Source organism: Hyaloscypha bicolor (assembly GCF_002865645.1).
Source record: "Hyaloscypha bicolor E unplaced genomic scaffold K444scaffold_136, whole genome shotgun sequence".
NCBI classification, from domain to species: Eukaryota; Fungi; Ascomycota; class Leotiomycetes; order Helotiales; family Hyaloscyphaceae; genus Hyaloscypha; species Hyaloscypha bicolor.
In genome coordinates, this window is record NW_020194638.1 from 859,066 (window position 1) to 877,744 (window position 18,679).

An 18,679-nucleotide genomic window follows, 5' to 3' on the forward strand; every position below is an offset into this window, starting at 1 on the left:
CCTCACCAGGATGAACAAACTTTCAATCATTCCTCTCAACTCTACTCTCGTAGTCTTGAGCGAACTCTTTGGGACAGTCATTGACCGCAACTCGAGACTCCTTTTCCAAGCAAGTCAACAAACTTGACAGCCTTGTTTTTGCAATTCCCACGGGCCGATATATGACCCAATTCGACAAACTAGCACCGCACACATTTGCTACTTCGGTTCACAACCGTTACATGTCTTGCGTTTACGGGCCGTGGTAATTAAGAGTTGAAGTATGTCGCTGTGTTGCTGCTGCCACAGTTGCAACTTCCCCCTTAGGCATCATCTCCAGAGGAAAGAAGCTAACTAATTCTAACACTACAGAGTTACTACTCCTACGAACGAAATATCTCTGTGCCCCTTACTTCTCTTTGAGGAGACTTCGACAATTGATTGGTCAGACGCTGCGAGTTCCCATACGCGGGTCACATCAACGTATAACCCAAACATGAATATTTGGAGATGTATAGATACAGATCAACAGGCTGGAGTTGTGCCATTTGCAATCAGTCTGTTCAGTTCGCTGTTGAGTTTTTTGGGTGGCACAATTTTCTTCCATGGAGCTGTTGGTGTAGGTGCAAACATCGCTGTTGTTGCTTGGATCGGGTGAGTTCTCTCCTTCTTCCTTTCCGCTTAGGCTCGTTGCTGACTCTGTTATAGTTTCCTCATCATATACCTACCCGCAATCTATCTATACTTCACTCGTTGGACAGCTAGAAGAATGGGCGCGCGAGGGAAGGCATTGTACGTTGCAAGATGCAATCCAAATATCCTGGTTTCTGAAGAAGACACTGACAGCCTAAAGGTTTATACTCGTCGTGGTCATTGCAGCCTGGGTTTGGGCGCATATGATATCCTGGAAGAACGCAGCTGCAGGAATTGCAGGCATATTCTTTGGACCTACCGTTGTAGTGCATCTTCTCCAGGTTCTGATCTTTGGCCTAGGTGGCCACCCGCAACCCGTCGAGGGACACGACGCAGCGACAGTGGATGGAGGGGCCTTCGCAATGCAGCCTTTCCCTCCAGTTTAATACGGTTCCATTCGATTTCAGTCCATCCGCCCGAGCCCATTATTCTCTCTCTCTCTCCACGAGTTTATTACGCCAATCGACGGAGCATCTTGGGAGAACAGACATTCACGCCATTCCGGTCTATAAGGCCCCGCGGTCTTAACGATACGACACGATGCCATGCTTCACTTACGCTGCGACGACGATCAACTCATGTTCCCAGCACTTCCCTGAACATGCGCAGCGGCAGTCACATTTTCTTTGGATTTAGCGTTGATATAAGCATTTGAGTTCCTGCAACATGTTTGGTAATGGTTAACATCAAAAGCGAGAAGGCTATTGGATATTGCATGGTCGGTGTTACGGTCTTCCTGCACTTCAGCAGCATGGAGTTTGGCATTCGATCAGGAGTCAGGAAAAGAGAGATAGGGGAGGGGAGCCATGATTTGATGTCAATGATGATGATTGAGGAGAGTTTGAAAAGCGCTGGCGCCGGAGAGTGTGGGAAATGCATATAATATGGAGTACCGGTATTGCACTTGCAGAGATATCCTTGGACATAGCGAAGGAAATAACGACTCATTTTACACCTATTATCTGCTTCCCACCTACCTCAACCATTAAGACTTGGACCTACAACCCGCGTGATTCAGTCCTCCCAAGTTGACAACAATTAAGTCCAGATTTAAGTCGGAGAAATTAAGATGAGATACATTCTCCATTCTCGCCTCTGTTTTTCCCCACTCCATGTGTGTTTTTTAAATAAAAAAAAGTAAATCTTGTTCTGACCCTGAACCTAGTTTTGTGACGACTGTTTGCCAGTGAAGTCCTTGGTCACACTCTCACTCCGACAGAACCAGAGAGGTGCATGGGCCGTAAAATAAACACCAGTTTGTTGCAAACGGAGGACAGGGAGTTAGCGAACAGAGATCGGTTGAAGTCGCCTCCGAAAGATCCTCAGGAGGTGTATGGAGGTACGCCTCGGGGCATGAGTAGAGGCCATCTGCATATCCGTGCCCGCTTTGGCCAACTCTTGAGCATCGCTCAAAGTGACAAAAAACCTGGACGGTGATAGATTCGGGCTGCTCGGCGGGGCGGTTGGCTGTCCTGAAGCCAGGGAGGTTTGGACTATCTCGGTTAGGACTTCAGCTGCTGAAGATTCGACGTCCTACCTGAACGGATGGTTGGCAAGTTTGATTTACATTTCGATAGAGGCATACTAACTTGGAATCTCGGACTACCTCAGACTGAGCATCTACAAGTTTGGCATCTTCGGATATCGGCTGCTTCGACTTTACTCCAATGGACAAGGGGAGGTCAGACCAAGTATGGTGTGTTTGTTTAGAAAAAGTGAATGCGGAGTTACGTGAAAGTGTTTACTCAATCCAGATTTGCCTTACCAATTTTACTATATATTAGTAAATTATAATAAAATTCTTTCTCTAAATAAAAAAAGGTTTCTAATTATTATACGCAATAGCTTATAATGTAATATATACTTTAAATTAATATTTTTCGAATTACTTAAGAGCTACTTAAGTTACTTATAAGTTTCTTAAAGACTAATTAGATTACTTAAGAGCGATTTAAGGGCTGCTTAGAGATTACTTAGGAACTGCTTAAGTTGCTTAAATAGCTTAAGTAAGCTGGATAAGCCGAGGGCAAGCCAAGTGTAATTAGTGTCTTAGCAGAAGTGGCTATGTCTACTAACCAAGTATAAATGGAAGAATAAAGGGAATAACATTGAAATCTGCAGTGATTGTATATAAGATGACCTCTTGAATATTCAATAATGGATAGGAGAATCTCGAGAATAGCTGCAATAATATTCAGACTCAATACGTCAAGTTAATCATAACAGTCTTCTGATCCGTATACGCTCTCAACGCCGCACTCCCATTCTCCCTCCCCAACCCACTCTCCTTCGTCCCCCCAAAAGGCGTTTGCTTAAAACTCAAACTCACACAATTAACCCCGACCATGCCGGCGTCAAACTCGCTCGCCACTCTAAGCGCCCGATTAATATCCTGCGTAAACACGCCCGCCATAAGCCCATAATTCGTATCATTACACTTCTCAATGATCTCCTCTTCGGTCTTGAAGGAATTCAGCACGGAGACTGGACCGAAGATTTCTTGGCGGATGATTTCGGCGTCAGGGTCGACGTTGGTGAAGACTGTGGGCTGGATAAAGTAGCCTTGGGAGCCGACACGAGAACCACCTGTGAGGAGTGTTCCTTGGCCGTTCTTACCTCGCTCGATGAAGCCTGAGACGCGGTCGAATTGAGCTTTGTCCACGAGGGGTCCCATGGTGGTACTTTCGGCCTCTGGGTCGCCGATATTCTCGGCCGCTTTGAGAAGAGCTTTCTTGTATCCCTCGACGAACTTCTCGTAGACCCCTTCTTGGACATAGACTCTTGTTGCGGCAAAGCAGATTTGTCCCGTGTTCAGGGTCAACGCTCTTGCGCACCAAGTAATGGCATTTTCAAGGTTCGCGTCGTCGAAGACAACCGCTGGGGATTTCCCGCCAAGCTCGAGAGTCACGCGCTTGAGGTTCGACTTCGCGGCTGCTTCCTGGATTCGCTTCCCCGTCGGGATTGAGCCTGTGAAGGAGATCTTCCGGATTCGCATATGGCTCGAGAGCAAAGCACCTGTGCTGCCGTCCCCGGATAGGATTTGGAAGACTCCAGGTGGGAAGCCAGCTTCGATGATCAAGGGACCGAGTGCCAAAGCAGAGAAGGGTGTTTTCTCGGAAGGTTTGAGAATGAAGCAGTTCCCCGTAGCGAGGGCGGGAGCAGCCTTGCTAGAGGCGGTCGCCAGTGGGCCATTCCATGGAACAACACCAGCTACAACACCGAGAGGCTCGTTCCTGACAATCTTGAGGAAGCCATCGTCTTGGGGGAATGATTCCCCGGCAAACTTGTCAATCCAGGCAGCGAAGTACTTGAATTTTTCCTCAGCGATCATTGTCTCACGGTGGCTGATGGCACTGGGGGCACCAAGGGTGATCCTCGAGAGCTCCGCTAGTTCCACACTGTGTTTCTGGATGAGGGCGGCGAATTTGTTCATCATCTCTTGTCGGGCTTGGGCTGGGATTTTCTTCCACGCCGGGAAGGCTTTCTCGGCGGCGGAAACGGCTGCATCAACGTCCTCGGCCCCTGCGAGGTCGACATCGTTTGCTACCAGCGAGCCATCTTTCGGGTTGAAAAGTTCTAGTTTCTTGGAATTCTTGGAGGCAACGTACTTGAAAACAGTCAGCGGGTCTTTTGGACATGCAGTGGTGAAGAACACTTGCCTCGTTGTTGATGAACAACTGCTTGGGCAGATTCGATTTGCTGTAGTTGAAAACCATCTCGAATGATTTATGAGGAATTTTGGGAGAAAAGAAGAAAGCTTACAGATGAAAACGAAGCTTATATATGCTCGCCTGCCATTTTTGTACGCAGAACATTCTACAATAGCTCCGGCTGTTCCCTCCGATCAAATAGGGCAGTTGTATGGAACTACCGACGCCAGTAGAATCTGCATGGCTTATTGGAATATGACGTGAGAACGTATGAAGTGTTACACAAGAGTTAAATGCGACCAATAATCTTAGGAAGCGAATACGGTAGTGCTGCGTTCAAGTTGGCCGCTGCGGGGGGGGGGGGGGAAGCGGGGTTAAGCGGACCTTCGGCGGACATTCTGTGCATTCAAAAGAGGCCTTTCAAAACTCCTCAGGACTGTAACTCTTGATACTCTTCTCGAGAACAAGGTTTATTTTCCTAATCTGAACCGAGTGCCCGTTGCTGAAGCCACCACCAGCGCTTGCCTCTGTAAACGTGACCATGTTGGAGCGTGTCTGAATCGGAAGAATGCTGAGAGTTCGCGCCAAAGTGAAATTTCTTCATCTGAAATTTACTAAATCACACTCATGTTATATGTAGATGAGGTTGACAGGGATGGGATGTGATGCGTGCTACAGTGCGGTAGCTGCATTCAAGTTGTCAGGGGGGTTCTCGCCGAAGGATAGGGGCTCGCTTGGTAGTGGAGACCCTGCAGCTTTAGCGAGAAGCAGCCTGGAAATCTTGTTCTCCAACCCCGAAAACCTTCTATAAAACCAACTAGACGGCAATTTTCCTTTTATGAACTTCCTTCAGCACAGAGGCCTAGAAAAGGTCACAGCACTGGATTCTGAAGTTGCAGAATACAAGCAAAGTATATACATAGTTCCCATGTTCGCGGAGGTGAGCACGCTAAGACGACTTCGTCATTAAAGTGGGGGTGAGGACATCTGATTTTTTTAACAATCTGCACTTGCCAAACCAATACACACTCTCCTCCTTCAAGCCTCACTAACGCTTTCACCCATTGCGCACCGAATCTCCATTTGCCATGGAGAAAGAAGAGGGCTTGGAAGAGAGATCCCTGAGACAATTCGACGCTCTAGTAGAGCGGGGTAATCTGCTCTGGCGAATGACGACCCCGCAATTGATCAAAGCGGACCCTTTCAACGTCTGTACTTCCGCCCTGACCTCCCAATAGAACTGCCTCCACACCAATCAACCTTAGAGTGGCATCGTATCCTTTTCTCTAACCAGACCTGACTGTGTGGCAGTTCCAATTCCGCTCCGCCAACAGCCTCACCGCCAAGCCCATCCTCTCCTCCACCGACCCGGGCCGCAGCAAGTCCACAAACGCGTTCTCAGACACGGACCCTGACTTCTTTCTCTCCCACATCGGGTCCTCACACACTCTAATCCTAAACAAATACTGCGTTGTCCGCCCGCAGTTCCTTCTACACACCAACACCTTCATCCCGCAATCTGATCACCTGACTGAATCCGATCTTGCTGCTGCTTGGACTGTGCTTTCTAGTCTGACAAGAGGGAAGTATATCGTGATTTACAATTGTGGGTTTGAGGGCGGGAGTAGTGTTGGGCATAAACATCTGCAGATCTTGCCGCGGCCGAAAAAGGAGGAGGGGTTTGAATTTTTTCCTGATTTGTTGAGTATAGATTCAGGTCTGCTCACTTCCCAAACGCATCTTCCAGACTCAAAAGCTAACGGATTTACCTGGGAAGATACTTCCACGGTCCCAAAGATCCCCTTCCGGCATTCAGTGAAGAAACTCCTTCTTTCACCAAGTGCAGCTCAGCTGGTTGGGATTTATAAGAGTTTGGTTGAGCAAGTAAAGGTGCAAGAAGCAGCAGGGCATAATGTACTGCTCACGGAGGATTGGATACTAGTTATCCCGAGAACGAAGGGGAGAAAGGGGATTTTGTCTGCGAATGCGGCGGCGATGGCAGGGATGGTGTGGGTTACGGGAGAGGAAGAGGTGAGGCAATGGGTGGAAGCCGGACCTATGAAATTGCTGTGTGAATTTGGGGTTGTTGATCAGGAGGTGGGTTGAGACCCGGATGTTTGGAACCAATAGTCTGCTCGTAGTACAGTACGTGTAGAGAAGAGTAATCTGGATATGTTTGTGCTTAAGATCAATTCCTTGTGAGCAACCCGCTCAGGTTCACGTTAATCCTCGCTCTTGCTTCCTCTTCCCAAAGACAACCAATCACCCCTCAAGCTCACTGCGGTATGCACTTCTGTGATTCATCGAGAATTCATTTCATAAGCCTTCTCAGCCTTCCTCCCGTAGCGATGACGAGAGCACGCGAATGCGGGCCTATCGCATACTTCTCTTGCAGCCGCCACACATCTCACCCACGCTCGGCTCAGGGGTCGTGCTGCAGTTTGTCGGGGATAACAGCAGCAACCAATGAGATGAATAGCACATGAATTCTGATGGACGGAAGAAGTGTTTAAAGAAGATTGAGGCATGATGTGGCTGGTTTGTTGGAGGGGAATTCCATTTATACTTGAGGGTTGGGATTCTGGAATCTCGTCCGTGTCGTCTCTCACCCTGGTGCAACTTTTCTCAAGTGGACTTTGAATTTTCAAGCATCTTTCGGAAGTTCTCTCCTCTCTTTGCAGTCTCTCCAGTCGGCGGGAAATTGTAGAATCCAAATGTCGAAATCAGCGCTTGTGTTCGGTGCCAGTGGGGTCAGTGGGTGGGCATTCGTCAACGAGCTTCTCCATGACTACCCACGCCCAGGTATCTGGAAAAGAATAAACGCCCTGACCAATCGTCCCCTCTCGCAAACCTCAACACTATGGCCTGCCGACTCACGCCTAAAGCTCGTTGCTGGAATTGACTTGCTGAACGGTAGTCAAGAAGTCCTCGCATCTTCGATGAGCGAAATTGAAGGAATTGATGAAGTGACTCATGTCTATTATCTAGGTGAATTCGTTATTTCGACGAATGGATGAGGAGAAGAGAGTTGGCGACTGACATACTCGCCTTCCACAGCATACAAAGCCTCCCTAGACCTTGAGAAAGAGTACAAGGACGCAGAAGCTATGTTCCGCAGGTCAATCATAGCTATCGACCGCGTCTCGTCCGCACTTGAGTTCATAGTCTTGCAAACGGGGTCCAAGACCTACGGTTGCCATCTCCTCTCGCAGCGCTCCTCAATCAACATGCCGCTCCCCCTCAGCGAGTCTCACGAAAGACTTCCATCTCCACACGCAGAGCAGCTATTCTACCACGCACAACTAGACTTCCTCTCTTCCTACGCCAAAGGCAAGACTTGGAATTGGTGTGAAACTCGACCAGATATCATCGTCGGCTTCGTCCCGAACAGGAGTTTTTACTCCCTTGCCACCTCCCTTGGGATTTTTCTAGCGCTGTGGAAGGAAGTTGATGGCGAAGGAGCCAGGTGTCCGTTCCCTGGGTCCGAAGGAGGATGGGAGGCGCTTTGGAATCAGGGGAGTAGTGATATGCTTGCGCGGCAAGCGATTCATCTTTCGCTTACGCTTCCCCGGGAAAGAAAAGGGGAGGCGTTCAACGTTGCCGATGAGAAAGCGCCAGGGAGTTGGAAGATGAAGTGGCCAGATATTTGTTCCCACTTTGAACTGCAAGGTGCTCCTCCACCGAAAGAAGGCACTGCGATTGAGGTGAGGAGGTATATTGAAGATCATATGGATGCCTGGAAGGGGATGGAGCGGAAATATGGGTTGAAGAGTGGGATTGTGGATTCGATATTCTGGTCGAGGAGGTTTGAATTTGCTTGTCTTTCACTGTTTGATTTTGATAGGCAGTTTGATATGAGGAGGATTTATGGGAGCGGTTTTGAAGAGGAAAGAACGACGAAAGAGACGTGGGGTAGTGTGTTTGATCGGATGAAGAGGGCGAATATTATTCCTTCCTAGAGGATATTTTTCGCAGTCTTAGAGAATGTATTCGATTTGCGAGGTACAGCTTCGCAGTCAGTTTGCAGGCCCTGGGTGATTGAGACAGTGTGCGGCCAGGTCGCGCTGACAACTCTGTCGCGAAATGTCTCCGGACAGATGAATTTATGACACAAGGATCACCATTCATTTTGCATATTGCAGCCCACTCGCTAGTGGGAAATGGTAAACTATTTGTGCTATTGGATATGTCTTAGCCAAGCCATAGTTGTCGCCAGATTCTCACAGCGTTACAGGAGCAATTCTGTGCCACAGCCTGCCCAAGAGCGAACCGACTACCTTCATTAGCTATGTATCAATAGATGTCAGGCAGCAGCGAAACGCTGTAGTCGCTCGCGAAACTAGCTTCCCCTGGAAGCTGCCAAAGAGGGCGATGTCCTCAGCCAGTGGCTCAGGACGCTGCCAAGATAGGCCAGTGTCTCCTCGAGGGCGATGTTGGGTATCTGAGGCAGAGTTGGATCCACGGTCGAGGCGGTCAAGAAAGTAAGGCTGACTAGCGAGGGCGATTTTTCGGGTTCGCGAGATGGTAGACGTTTCGGGTGCTGAGGACGAGGCTCTATGAGGTGCGATTTGGGTACAAAAAGGGTGGAAAATTCTGGAGGGAAGACCTTGGGTTAAGTCCTCTGCTGGTTCCTCCGTTAGTGGGAGCTGCCAAATGGGCGACCGAGTAGCGCCTGGCCACAGGGACTTCGTAGCGAGGCCCGTTCTTCACGTTAACGGGGCGAATTGCGCCTAGGCAACTGCAACGCCTTGCGCTGCGCCTCACCGTCACCGTGGTGCTATCCGTCAACTTCCAAATCCCATATATCGGTGAAGTCAGGATGAGGCTGCTCCAATATATGTCGTAACAGAATTTATCTGATCGCAATGCGACATCATTCGTTGCCAATCTCCATTTAGTTCCTTGCACTGTAACGTAGTGCTTGTGGTATAGTATTATCGTACTGCGCCTCTAGAATATGGACCCCCTCTCTATTGCGGCAAGTATCGTTGCCCTCGTTGGGGCCGCGAAGGGCTCAGTGGAAGGCTTGAAGAAACTACGACGATTCTACAAGTCTCCAGCAGAAATCGATGCTCTCATCAACGAGATCGAGGATCTCCGCCTCTTGATTGTAGATATTGACATAACTCAACACGAGCACACGTTGTGCACGGATATTCCTGCACTCTCGAAAATCCTAAACGATGCCAAAGAACAGCTGTTTAGGCTTGATGAAATAATGGAGCATCGATTAAGGCCGCACGGAAGCTCCTCTAGAATTGCTTGGATGAGAGAGAGCTCCAAGATTACTGGTATCCGCTCTTGCGTCAGAGAGATCAAGTCGAACTTGGTTCTACTCCTAGTCAGATTGAGTACGACACAGGGATACAGGAACTTGTGAGTAGATATTTAATTGGATTGTATCAAACGACATCGCACGTATTCTCTAACCGTTCCATTTACAGCTCATGTCTTGGCCGTGTTGAGATATCACTTCAACAGATATCACTTTCGACACAAAGCGTACTCGTCAAGCAAGACTCTCTTGAAGAACGATTTCGGGATCTTTTTGAAGCATCCCAGAGTATCCCTCCCAGAAGCAGCTCAACCAGCAGCTTATCCAGCGTTGCCCAAGATGCCCGCGCACAAATTTCACCGAGGTCTGGCCAGAGCTTTGTTGAAATACAAGCAGCACGATATGTCGATCACAATTGTGACAGATGGTGCAAGTGTGCATGCCACTTGAAGAAGAAATGGGCATCTCCTCAGGTTTTAGACCTCGTCGTTGGCCAGTTACTGCTTGGTTACACAGGTTTCATACGTCCTCGTCAGAAATGCACAAAGCACTCCTGCCGGCAACAGTCGGATTTGAAAACTCAAGTCACGTATCGCTTCCCTTCATGGTTCGTGTCACTGAGCATCTCGGTAATGATAGCGAAGAGGGCAATGCAGACGCCTGAAATGCTTGTCCGAGTCCTCAGAGTTAGGCCCTATGGATCTACCGATCTTTTCCGCTTTGCTACGCATGGCAATATCGAGAAACTGCAGGATCTGTTTAACAAGGGCGAAGCGCCTCCTTGGGACGTTCAGCCCGATGGCCGCAATGCACTGCACGTAAGCTGATCCGCATCGAAGTCATATATCGTTCTCTACGCTGACTGAAGATAAGTTCTCATTTGGAGAGTACAACTTAGACACGTGCAGATTCCTGATCAGTAAAGGTGTAGACGTGAACTTCGAAGATCAGAACCAAATGTTGAAATCCCCACTGTCGCATCTATTGCAATACTAACATCGGTTTAGGAGCGCTCTTTCACACGCATGGGACGGAGTTCTCAGCCGCGTTGCAAAGCGCGGAGAGCCCGTCGCAACTATGGAGCAGTTGCGGGAGCTCTTCGGGGACAGCGACTACATTGAGTCACAGCGCTTCAACAAGCTGCACAGACTTGTAATCGGTCTCGATCACGGCGATTTGGAGGCTACGCTGCGCGAAGGGGATTTCGACGCCGACGACACTGACACCCATGGGCGGACGCCCCTCTACTGGGCCGCGTCTCGGGGTGATTTCGCAAAAGTTCGCCTGCTGCTCGATTACGGCGCATCTCCTAATGCAGGCTTGAGCGTCATCACAGGTGTAGTGCACCATTTTGAGTTCGAGAGAAACTCCCTCGGTTTCACACACTTCAGCAGACTTGCGGTTGCCAAGATGCTCGTTGAGGCTGGGGTTGATGTGACGGTCAAAGAGAACGATGGGTATACGCCGCTTCATGCCGCTGCGAGACACTCTGAGGGACATGAGTTCATCAAAATGCTGCTTGAGAAAGGGCTTGATCCCTCAGTGCACAATCTGTATGGACAGACGCCGCTACATGACGCGTGTGGCCGGAATCATGTCAAGTGTGTTGCAGTGCTGATTGAGAATGACGCAGATATCGACAAGACTCATGGCCCATCGAGACCCCCTATTTTCGACTCGATTGACAGGTATAGTTATGAGTGTACAGAGCTATTGCTGAATGCAGGTGCGAGCCTGAAGTTTGTGGATGTGCAAAGAAACAGTCTTACAATTCTACACTGGTTGGCTAAACACGGTGACAGAAGAACATGGCAGATATTCGGATCTGTGGACTTGGCAGGCTTGGACTCAGAACAGAAAAGTGCGAATGGAGAGACGGCGATCCAGCTTTTTGATCGCGAGCGTCCGGGCGCAGAATCAGGTATGCGGGAAGCTTTTATGGTGCTTTTAGACCGTGTCAGAAATTGCAACGGTTCGAAGGAGGCTTCGCCGGATATTCAGATAGTTGGTATTGATCATGTAAATATTCCAGGAGCTTGGATTGACGAGCCCGAGACTTGATGCCGGGCGAAGGGGGTAAGGAGCAGGGGGTGGCAATACACTTATCAGGTGAAAGCCTAGAACGAATGTTGCGGACTTTGTTCAGAGTCGTAAGGGAGAGGGAGTCTCTTGGTTAGCTCCCCCTGGTGGATCTGGCTGCTCCGTTCAGCGCAACTGGCTTGGAAAAAGAGCTATTACGAGAAGCCGATGTTGAGGTGAAGCCGGTCATGAAGTTCCGCCATGCCATGAGTTATGGTGGTCAGCGGCCAATTTTAGCTACAACCCAGCCTAGCCAAAGCCGGCTTCTAGTAGGCTGGATGAGAACCAACGATGAATCCCGGTATACAGGCCAAAGAGGATCCTGGTTTTTGAGAATGGGTAAAAAGTTTCATTGGATTGAAAGGATTTGCACTGCCTCGAATACGGAGTAATCTCAGATACGACGCGTGTGCAAATGCAAGGTGTGCTGCATTGTGAGGCCACCATGTATCGAAATCGAAGAATTTTGCACCAGTTACTCTCTTGCAGACCAGCAGCCGCAGATTTCCTCTCGCGGTAATGAACGTACGGTACGGGTATTGTTAAGAAGTTCCGTCTGGTGCCTGACCGGGAGTGCAGATACATGGAAAGAGGTACAACTACTTGGAGCGAGGAAAAAGTAACTTGCTGAGAGCAGTGGTGAGGTCCTTCTTGCTCATGCTTCCTTATATGTCTTAGCGGAAAAGTGGGGAGCCAACAGTCTAAATTTGTTGGTTCTATCCAAGCTCCACCAAACTCTAAGCACGCTCCGCCTCGACGCGTCAAAGGTTCAAGAAGTCATCGATCTTGCGCGGTACGCATACTTGGATGGTTCGACACCAGATTTAGAAACTGAGATCGATAAGTTGAGAAAGTTAATCTGCCTCAACATAGCTGCCAACGTCGAAGTACTCTCAGAGCATACTTTGTTTGTGGATTTTATTGAGGGTGGGGGCGCTTTTGTGTGGGATCTTTGGAAGCGCGTAGTGCCTAAGAAGCCTAGAGTAGCGATCGAAATCGGCTTCAGTCCAACACTCCATGTTTTTCATGTTTTGCGCCACAGTTCTGAGACAGCCCTGCACTGGTTCACTACTTCCACCTCTGGATCTCACAGCCGCGAACGTCAGCTTAGTTAGGATTATTGGAACTTTTTAGAAACCAGCTTTTTGGCATCCTCCCTCCTATTCTGGTTTCTTTCACGCAGCAGTTGCTATAAATAATATGTGAGAATAATACCTAGAATTCTCTAGTGCATAAGAAAATAATTTAAGATAACCCCAATTAAAGGAACCAATCTTAAGCTGAAGCAGTCGAGGGGAGGGTCCCTCGACTTACCATGAAGGTATACGGTAATAGAAGGGGGCATAGGCGGGTAAGTTCAGGCAACAGAATGATAGTAAACAGTCCGCCAGTCACTCATTTTCGGTAAAGAGGGGTTTTCTAATTCCGTCCGTTCTGAAACCTAAAGGCGTATTTCAAACCATTGATCATTCAAGTGAGAATAATCCCAGTCAGATCCTGATCCATAAGCATCTCCGCGGCCTCTCCTAGCATAATTCCATGAACATATGCCTCACCGACTAAATTGAGCCGCCGTGGCTCGGACATCTTGGTGTTATTGTTCGGACAATTTCGTAGAAGCAGAGGTAGATTGAGCCCCGGGGCAATCCATACAGTATCTCCTACTTCCACGGACGCCGGTCCAAGCCCAAGACATCCAAGTTTAGTGGCGAACAAGCGGCGTCCACCGTAAGCATTCGAATAAGCTAGAACGTATGGCCGAATCTCAAACGGAATCTCAATTCGGCCATTTGGTCGGGTTAAGGGGTTCTTGGAGTTTTTAAAGTACTCGTCAATCTCCTCGGCCGTCGGAATGCACTTCTCCTCTCTAGAATCTTTGCTTAGTATTTCCTTGAGCTTCGTAAGGATGTGCCTCATTCAGTCAAAATGTTTGCCGTTGATACTCCTAGTCAACGGCGGCATGGAATTTCGGAGCTCTGCCATTGCGCTTTCATCGGGACCGCGGCTCTGAGGGCCGGTATAGCTCTCGGCCCGCATGTACAAAGACGAGCGAAGCAGACCGTAAAGTGTAATAGAGTTCTCTCTAGTGGCCTCTTCATCCCGGAACGCCATTTCTGGTGCTTTACAAATCATTGCAGAGATGAAGTGCTTGAACATACTATGAAACTCGGATGGGGCAGGTGAGTTGTTCTCAAGGTCCATGTTCGCACAGAGCGTCCTCCATAACACTTCCGCAGGAGACTGGTTCAGGTTGTTGTAGCAGTCGCTTGTCCTGATAGCTTGAAGAAGATCAAACCAGTTTTCATCCAACTCGATTTTTTTGTTTGGACCATTCAACGGCCGTGGCGCTGCTGTCTGTACTATAGCATCAACACAAATACTCTCTAGACCCAGTTCGTTCCATTCTAAAAAAGTGTTGAAGATCGATTTTCCTTTATGGAGGTCCCCTAATGCGGAAAAGCACTTGCTGAACAGGTGGTTGGTGCCAGGAAGGCTGAAGTCCGGGACCCAAGATGGTAGGACAGGAATATGTCTCATTGATTTGTCCTGGACATAAGACAACGCCTTGACACTGTCCATCTGACTCATGAGAAGCTTAGTAAAGCCTGCATAGCATTGTTCCACAGGAATGCTGTAATCTGGTCTTATCATGTGTTTCAGATTTGGGTCAAGAGAAGACAGGGATCGGAGAGCGTAAATACTGGCCCTTGGATCGGTAGCTCGAAAGGGGAATGTCATGTTGATGAGACGATCAAGCTCAAAGTGTTTGCTAAGATTGGCTTTCCCGGAGTCTTGTAGGTCGCGTACTGCCTCCTTTAAATCGCTTATGGCCAAGAAGTGAAACTCAATACCAGAGGCGATTTCTTCGATGGGAACGTATACGTTGGATGAGTCCTGGACTAGTACTTTATCTCGCGAGCAGATTACTGCTTCAACTGCCTGTAGATTGTTCCATCCCATGTCTTTATTACCACAGTACATAATTATGCCCGCCGCAAACACCGCTTCTTGTATCACCCAACTCGACGGAACCATTGCCGAAGGAAGATAGAGGTTAATGCATTCCACTCTTCCTGAGATATGAATGGCACAGAAAATTTCGCGTAATCTTCCGGGCTGTATGTGCGGTATGGGATGAGATTACTGTCCGAAAATTCTTTTGCGGAACCAGCTAGCTTAGAAATGGTGGAGAGTGCCATATCAGTGTATTGGTCCTCTTCTCCAAGCCAAATGATTGTGTAAATTGCCAGAGAATAAATTTGATTCATGATCCGAACTTGAGTCTCTCGCTCTTTATGGTTCGTCTGGTCGATACAGATAGCATCGATCCAAATGTAAGTGCCTGAATATTCGATAACAAACTCTGGGATATCCTTCACCAGCTCTTGGATATCCTCCGTCCTACACGTCCTCAACAATTCAGCTATATCTTCGTGATTATTTACAGCAGCTAAATCTTCTGCAGTATAGCTATCGTTGTCTTTCAGATCCAATATTGCCCCAGCCTTAATCAGGATATACACGGTCTCCAGCATTCCATTGTTGGCAGCATAATGAAGAGGGCTCCGAGCCATATTATCTTGCACATTGACATCGACGCCCTGCCCGGCATACATATGTACTATAGTATGATTTCCTGATGCTGCTTCATCGTGAAGGAGATGCTTTCCAGTGTCTGCACGAATTCTACCACGAATACTGCGAACCCAATTGGTGGGTGCTTCGCACAAAAAGTGGTAGAGTTTTTTTTGGATCTTGAGGATTTTCCCGTCGCATTTGATGTCGACCAAGTCTTCATATTCGGCACTATGAGCCTTGAAGCTGTCTTCGAATCCGTTGCCTTTGGCGTGTGGATTCCCCCACGTGTAGGAAAGACAATGGAACGGAGGTCGTTCGGGCACAGTTCGATCTCGGCGGTTGTAAGGAGATGTCCACGGTTCTGGAGCCAAATCGACGACCTTGATAGAGATATTGATCATGCCATTTTCGTCGTTGCCATGTCAAAGTTGGAGAAGGCAGCGGGGAGTGACTAAATGTCCAATCCGTTTGCACGCTCATCTCTAATTTTATGAAGACAGAATTCTAGAGGGATTGCCCGAACAGTGATGGAGGAGTCTAAAAGATCAGAATATAAAGCAGAGCGGGTTGTGAGACATCTGCAAGCCTCAGGCAGCCACCAGCTGATAGCATCCTGGAAAGCATGCCTCTCGCCTCGTGTCTTCACCGGAACTCACCTATGCTACGAAAAAACAATCCTGTCGAATTTTGCTATTTTGTTAGCAAACTGCTCCCCTCAAGAACTGTGCGACGGAGGCTTAGCTGGCTATAAAGGTACTGTACTAGTCTTTCTCGGAATTGTTGCGCAAACATTTAAAAACATAGAGTGTTGGACTGAAGCCGATTTTCGATCGCTACTGCCGAGGAAGCTGGTTTGGATCGACATATTCTTCTCAAGCATCATATCTCTAATTTTACAAAACAAGGTGACTTTGCTGTCTTGGTTGCTTACCTTACCTGTTAGCCAGTGTTCCCAATCTCCAACATCTTTTCATAGTCTTTACCGAGCCAGGTTATTGGAGGACGGAACAGAAAGCAATTCGGAGAATGCTAGAGGATTCTTTCGAGAACGAGGATAATGCTATTCTGCAGAGCCTCGAGACACTGCAATTTGCAGTGCTCTGCGTCAGTCCATTTGCCGTTCCTCTCCTCCCATTGAACTAACACATCCTTTCAGATACCAGTGCTGTTAGTGATCGCGAGTATGATCTCCAGCTGGAATGCATTCTCCCATTCATGCGACTTAATAACATTCGATCAGTGCACACACTCGCAGCACATACCTTTAATGACATCAATGCTCTGCCACCAGACATGCAGCCTTACATGAAGAGTTCCGGCATTACGCATCTACCTCTCGACGAAGCAGATCTCGGCGAAGCAGCCCTCGACATTCAACATCGTTACTACAAAGATCAAAGGCATGCTGCTAACCCGTATGCCTCCCTAGATTTTCGATTACCTTCCTACATCTGGAACTCTGAACATTCAATTCGACCACTCGAGACGCGATTTTGATAGGTTCATTGAGGGAGTTCGCGGCCGTGAGTAATCGACGCCGCGGCGCTATGTGGCCACTAGAAATGAGTTCCAGCGCCAATTCAAACGGTGAACACTCTCCCACCAAACTTAGAAACGTTGAATCTCAGGGTAATACTCCGGCGAGGTGATGCAGGGCTGCCCACTGAATCGGGACCGCCATCCAAAATTGATAATATCCTGTGGGTGTCGCACTTCATAGGTCTCGTCCGAAATGTAGGGAAGAAGCTACCGTCCCTCAAAAACATCGGCATCCTGATCCAGGGCCGCGACTGGCCGGAAGCCGAACACAGCTTCTTGTTCCAGGACATTGTTGAAGAATGCTCGAATGCATGCTTGAAACTGAAAGGTTGAAGATGAACCTTTCGGCACGAAACTGCCATATTTCAAAGCGCAAACGAAATATTGATGGCTTGGCCGAGACCACTGGTATCAATGGATGCCTACGAATTACTTACAATAGAGGAAATGTTCAAATATTTGACGTTCGAATACAGAGAAGCTGCTCTCACCTCCGCATGGAATGATTCATCATGATGTGGTTTACGACTGTACCAGATCATCGTAACCTTTCTTCCGCTCCTCCTCCACTTCTCAACCACCACACCCACATCCACGAATCTCTCCTTTCATTCCTTATAACTTCAGACATTCCCCATCACGAAGCACGAGCAAAACCCAATCTATCTCATCTCAATCCTCCCATTCAGCCGCGCAATCCTCCAATTGGATCGCACCCGACCAGTTCACGAATCGAATCCGCACCGGTCCCCACCTCCGCGCCACATGCAGGGGTTTGCAAAGGGGGGGGGGGGGAGTACCGCGTTTCAACGGCCCCTTTCTGTTGCACATCGAGTCGCCACGGCTTTGTCGTTTTTTGTTGCATGTCGGCAGGACTCCTGAGAGCGGCTAGGAAATCCCGAAATGCCGGTGTTTGAATCTTTGCTGTGAGTTGGGAGCGGAGTGCATCATGTGATTTAGAATATATGGCGCGAACCGTCACCTTCTATGGCCACAGGAGCAGAGTCTTCACACCCAAACCAGGCGGAATAAAAGCTTACACAACATTCAACTCCTGCAGAGCGTCGTTCCCGAACCTTTGTTTTCTGTATGTGAGTCGAGAGCCGCCACCTTGAAAATATACACAATCTGCTTCGAATGAATGCTCCGACGTCCCATGTACTTCGACCTCGATTCCGATATAGTGCAGTTCCAAAGGAGAGAGACGATGATTGCTTCAATCTGTATGCGGCCCGTATCACCAAAGAGGAGCAGGCAAGAAAGCTCGCATGATACGATTTGCCTCTCGCCCACGAATTCGGAATAGTGAAATGGATAACCCGGCGGGAATCAGAATGGGGACGTACGAGCTGCGCAAACTATTTGATTGCATTCCCAGCATCCAAGAGTTTGTGCTTTGTTGGTACGATGACGGTACACTAAAAAGGAGGACGGCTGCTTTCGCCACAGCCTAGGAGACGGAATGCGAACCCCCTTGACAGTTGGCAGGAACGCCTAGCCCTGAGCAATAGGCGTTGCTTTCAAACAGGAGACCGAAGGTCACCCAGTTGAAGGTTGACCCAAAGTTTTATTTGTATTATGTGGAAGAAGGCTTGCTGAGTGCGTTCGCATCTGGAAAGATTGGGAAGCAGATGTGAAGAGGAGAACGTTGTCCCGGCAAAATCACGTCACAGGACTTCTAGCATGAGGAGGACGAGGACAAGATCGCGTCTCGAAAGTTAATTAAAGCAGTCGGCAATGCATTCGGAATTAACTCAGACAAGGAAAATGCATCTCTCTAGGAAGTTTTCAAGAATTCTCGGGCTCAACTACGTAATAACCTTACCCCGCCCCCTATTTCTCGCTTGACTTCCCCTGTCCACTCCACGTAACAAAACAACCGTAA

General features: G+C 48.5%; 9 protein-coding genes across 9 annotated transcripts; 5 read left to right on the forward strand and 4 right to left on the reverse strand.

Annotated features, from left to right (window-relative positions):
* Positions 1-234: 234 nt before the first annotated feature.
* K444DRAFT_133303 (uncharacterized protein) lies at positions 235-1,173 on the forward strand. The gene is made up of 4 exons (XM_024870472.1): positions 235-260; positions 352-633; positions 688-771; positions 833-1,173. The coding sequence occupies exons 2-4, from the start codon at positions 476-478 to the stop codon at positions 1,056-1,058; spliced, it is 468 nt and encodes a 155-aa protein (XP_024730897.1). The 5' UTR covers positions 235-260; positions 352-475; the 3' UTR covers positions 1,059-1,173.
* On the reverse strand, positions 1,174-1,732 carry K444DRAFT_133296 (uncharacterized protein). The gene has a single exon (XM_024870471.1). It carries the CDS (start codon positions 1,618-1,620, stop codon positions 1,288-1,290), a length of 333 nt encoding a protein of 110 aa, XP_024730898.1. The 5' UTR covers positions 1,621-1,732; the 3' UTR covers positions 1,174-1,287.
* A 1,140-nt stretch (positions 1,733-2,872) lies between these two features.
* Positions 2,873-4,388, reverse strand: K444DRAFT_646385 (aldehyde dehydrogenase; the record flags this gene model as incomplete). Its single annotated transcript, XM_024885193.1, has 2 exons — positions 2,873-4,279; positions 4,332-4,388. The coding sequence occupies 2 exons, from the start codon at positions 4,386-4,388 to the stop codon at positions 2,873-2,875; spliced, it is 1,464 nt and encodes a 487-aa protein (XP_024730899.1).
* A 945-nt stretch (positions 4,389-5,333) lies between these two features.
* Positions 5,334-6,533, forward strand: K444DRAFT_667659 (Ap4A phosphorylase II). Its single transcript, XM_024887325.1, has 3 exons — positions 5,334-5,530; positions 5,634-6,039; positions 6,100-6,533. The coding sequence occupies exons 1-3, from the start codon at positions 5,411-5,413 to the stop codon at positions 6,426-6,428; spliced, it is 855 nt and encodes a 284-aa protein (XP_024730900.1). The 5' UTR covers positions 5,334-5,410; the 3' UTR covers positions 6,429-6,533.
* Positions 6,534-7,036: 503 nt separating this feature from the next.
* On the forward strand, positions 7,037-8,281 carry K444DRAFT_646386 (uncharacterized protein; the record flags this gene model as incomplete). Its single annotated transcript, XM_024885194.1, has 2 exons — positions 7,037-7,310; positions 7,380-8,281. 2 exons carry the CDS (start codon positions 7,037-7,039, stop codon positions 8,279-8,281), a joined length of 1,176 nt encoding a protein of 391 aa, XP_024730901.1.
* Positions 8,282-9,182: 901 nt separating this feature from the next.
* Positions 9,183-12,104, forward strand: K444DRAFT_618451 (ankyrin). The gene is made up of 4 exons (XM_024881327.1): positions 9,183-9,698; positions 9,767-10,415; positions 10,471-10,556; positions 10,605-12,104. The coding sequence occupies exons 1-4, from the start codon at positions 9,280-9,282 to the stop codon at positions 11,656-11,658; spliced, it is 2,208 nt and encodes a 735-aa protein (XP_024730902.1). The 5' UTR covers positions 9,183-9,279; the 3' UTR covers positions 11,659-12,104.
* A 1,489-nt stretch (positions 12,105-13,593) lies between these two features.
* Positions 13,594-14,415, reverse strand: K444DRAFT_699647 (uncharacterized protein; the record flags this gene model as incomplete). The annotated part of the gene is made up of 2 exons (XM_024887991.1): positions 13,594-13,796; positions 13,836-14,415. The coding sequence occupies 2 exons, from the start codon at positions 14,413-14,415 to the stop codon at positions 13,594-13,596; spliced, it is 783 nt and encodes a 260-aa protein (XP_024730903.1).
* Positions 14,416-14,690: 275 nt separating this feature from the next.
* K444DRAFT_699648 (ankyrin) lies at positions 14,691-15,717 on the reverse strand (the record flags this gene model as incomplete). The annotated part of the gene is made up of 1 exon (XM_024887992.1): positions 14,691-15,717. Exon 1 carries the CDS (start codon positions 15,654-15,656, stop codon positions 14,691-14,693), a length of 966 nt encoding a protein of 321 aa, XP_024730904.1. The 5' UTR covers positions 15,657-15,717.
* A 564-nt stretch (positions 15,718-16,281) lies between these two features.
* Positions 16,282-17,127, forward strand: K444DRAFT_634786 (uncharacterized protein; the record flags this gene model as incomplete). Its single annotated transcript, XM_024883791.1, has 5 exons — positions 16,282-16,359; positions 16,412-16,436; positions 16,496-16,670; positions 16,756-16,778; positions 16,829-17,127. The coding sequence occupies 5 exons, from the start codon at positions 16,282-16,284 to the stop codon at positions 17,125-17,127; spliced, it is 600 nt and encodes a 199-aa protein (XP_024730905.1).
* Positions 17,128-18,679: the final 1,552 nt, after the last annotated feature.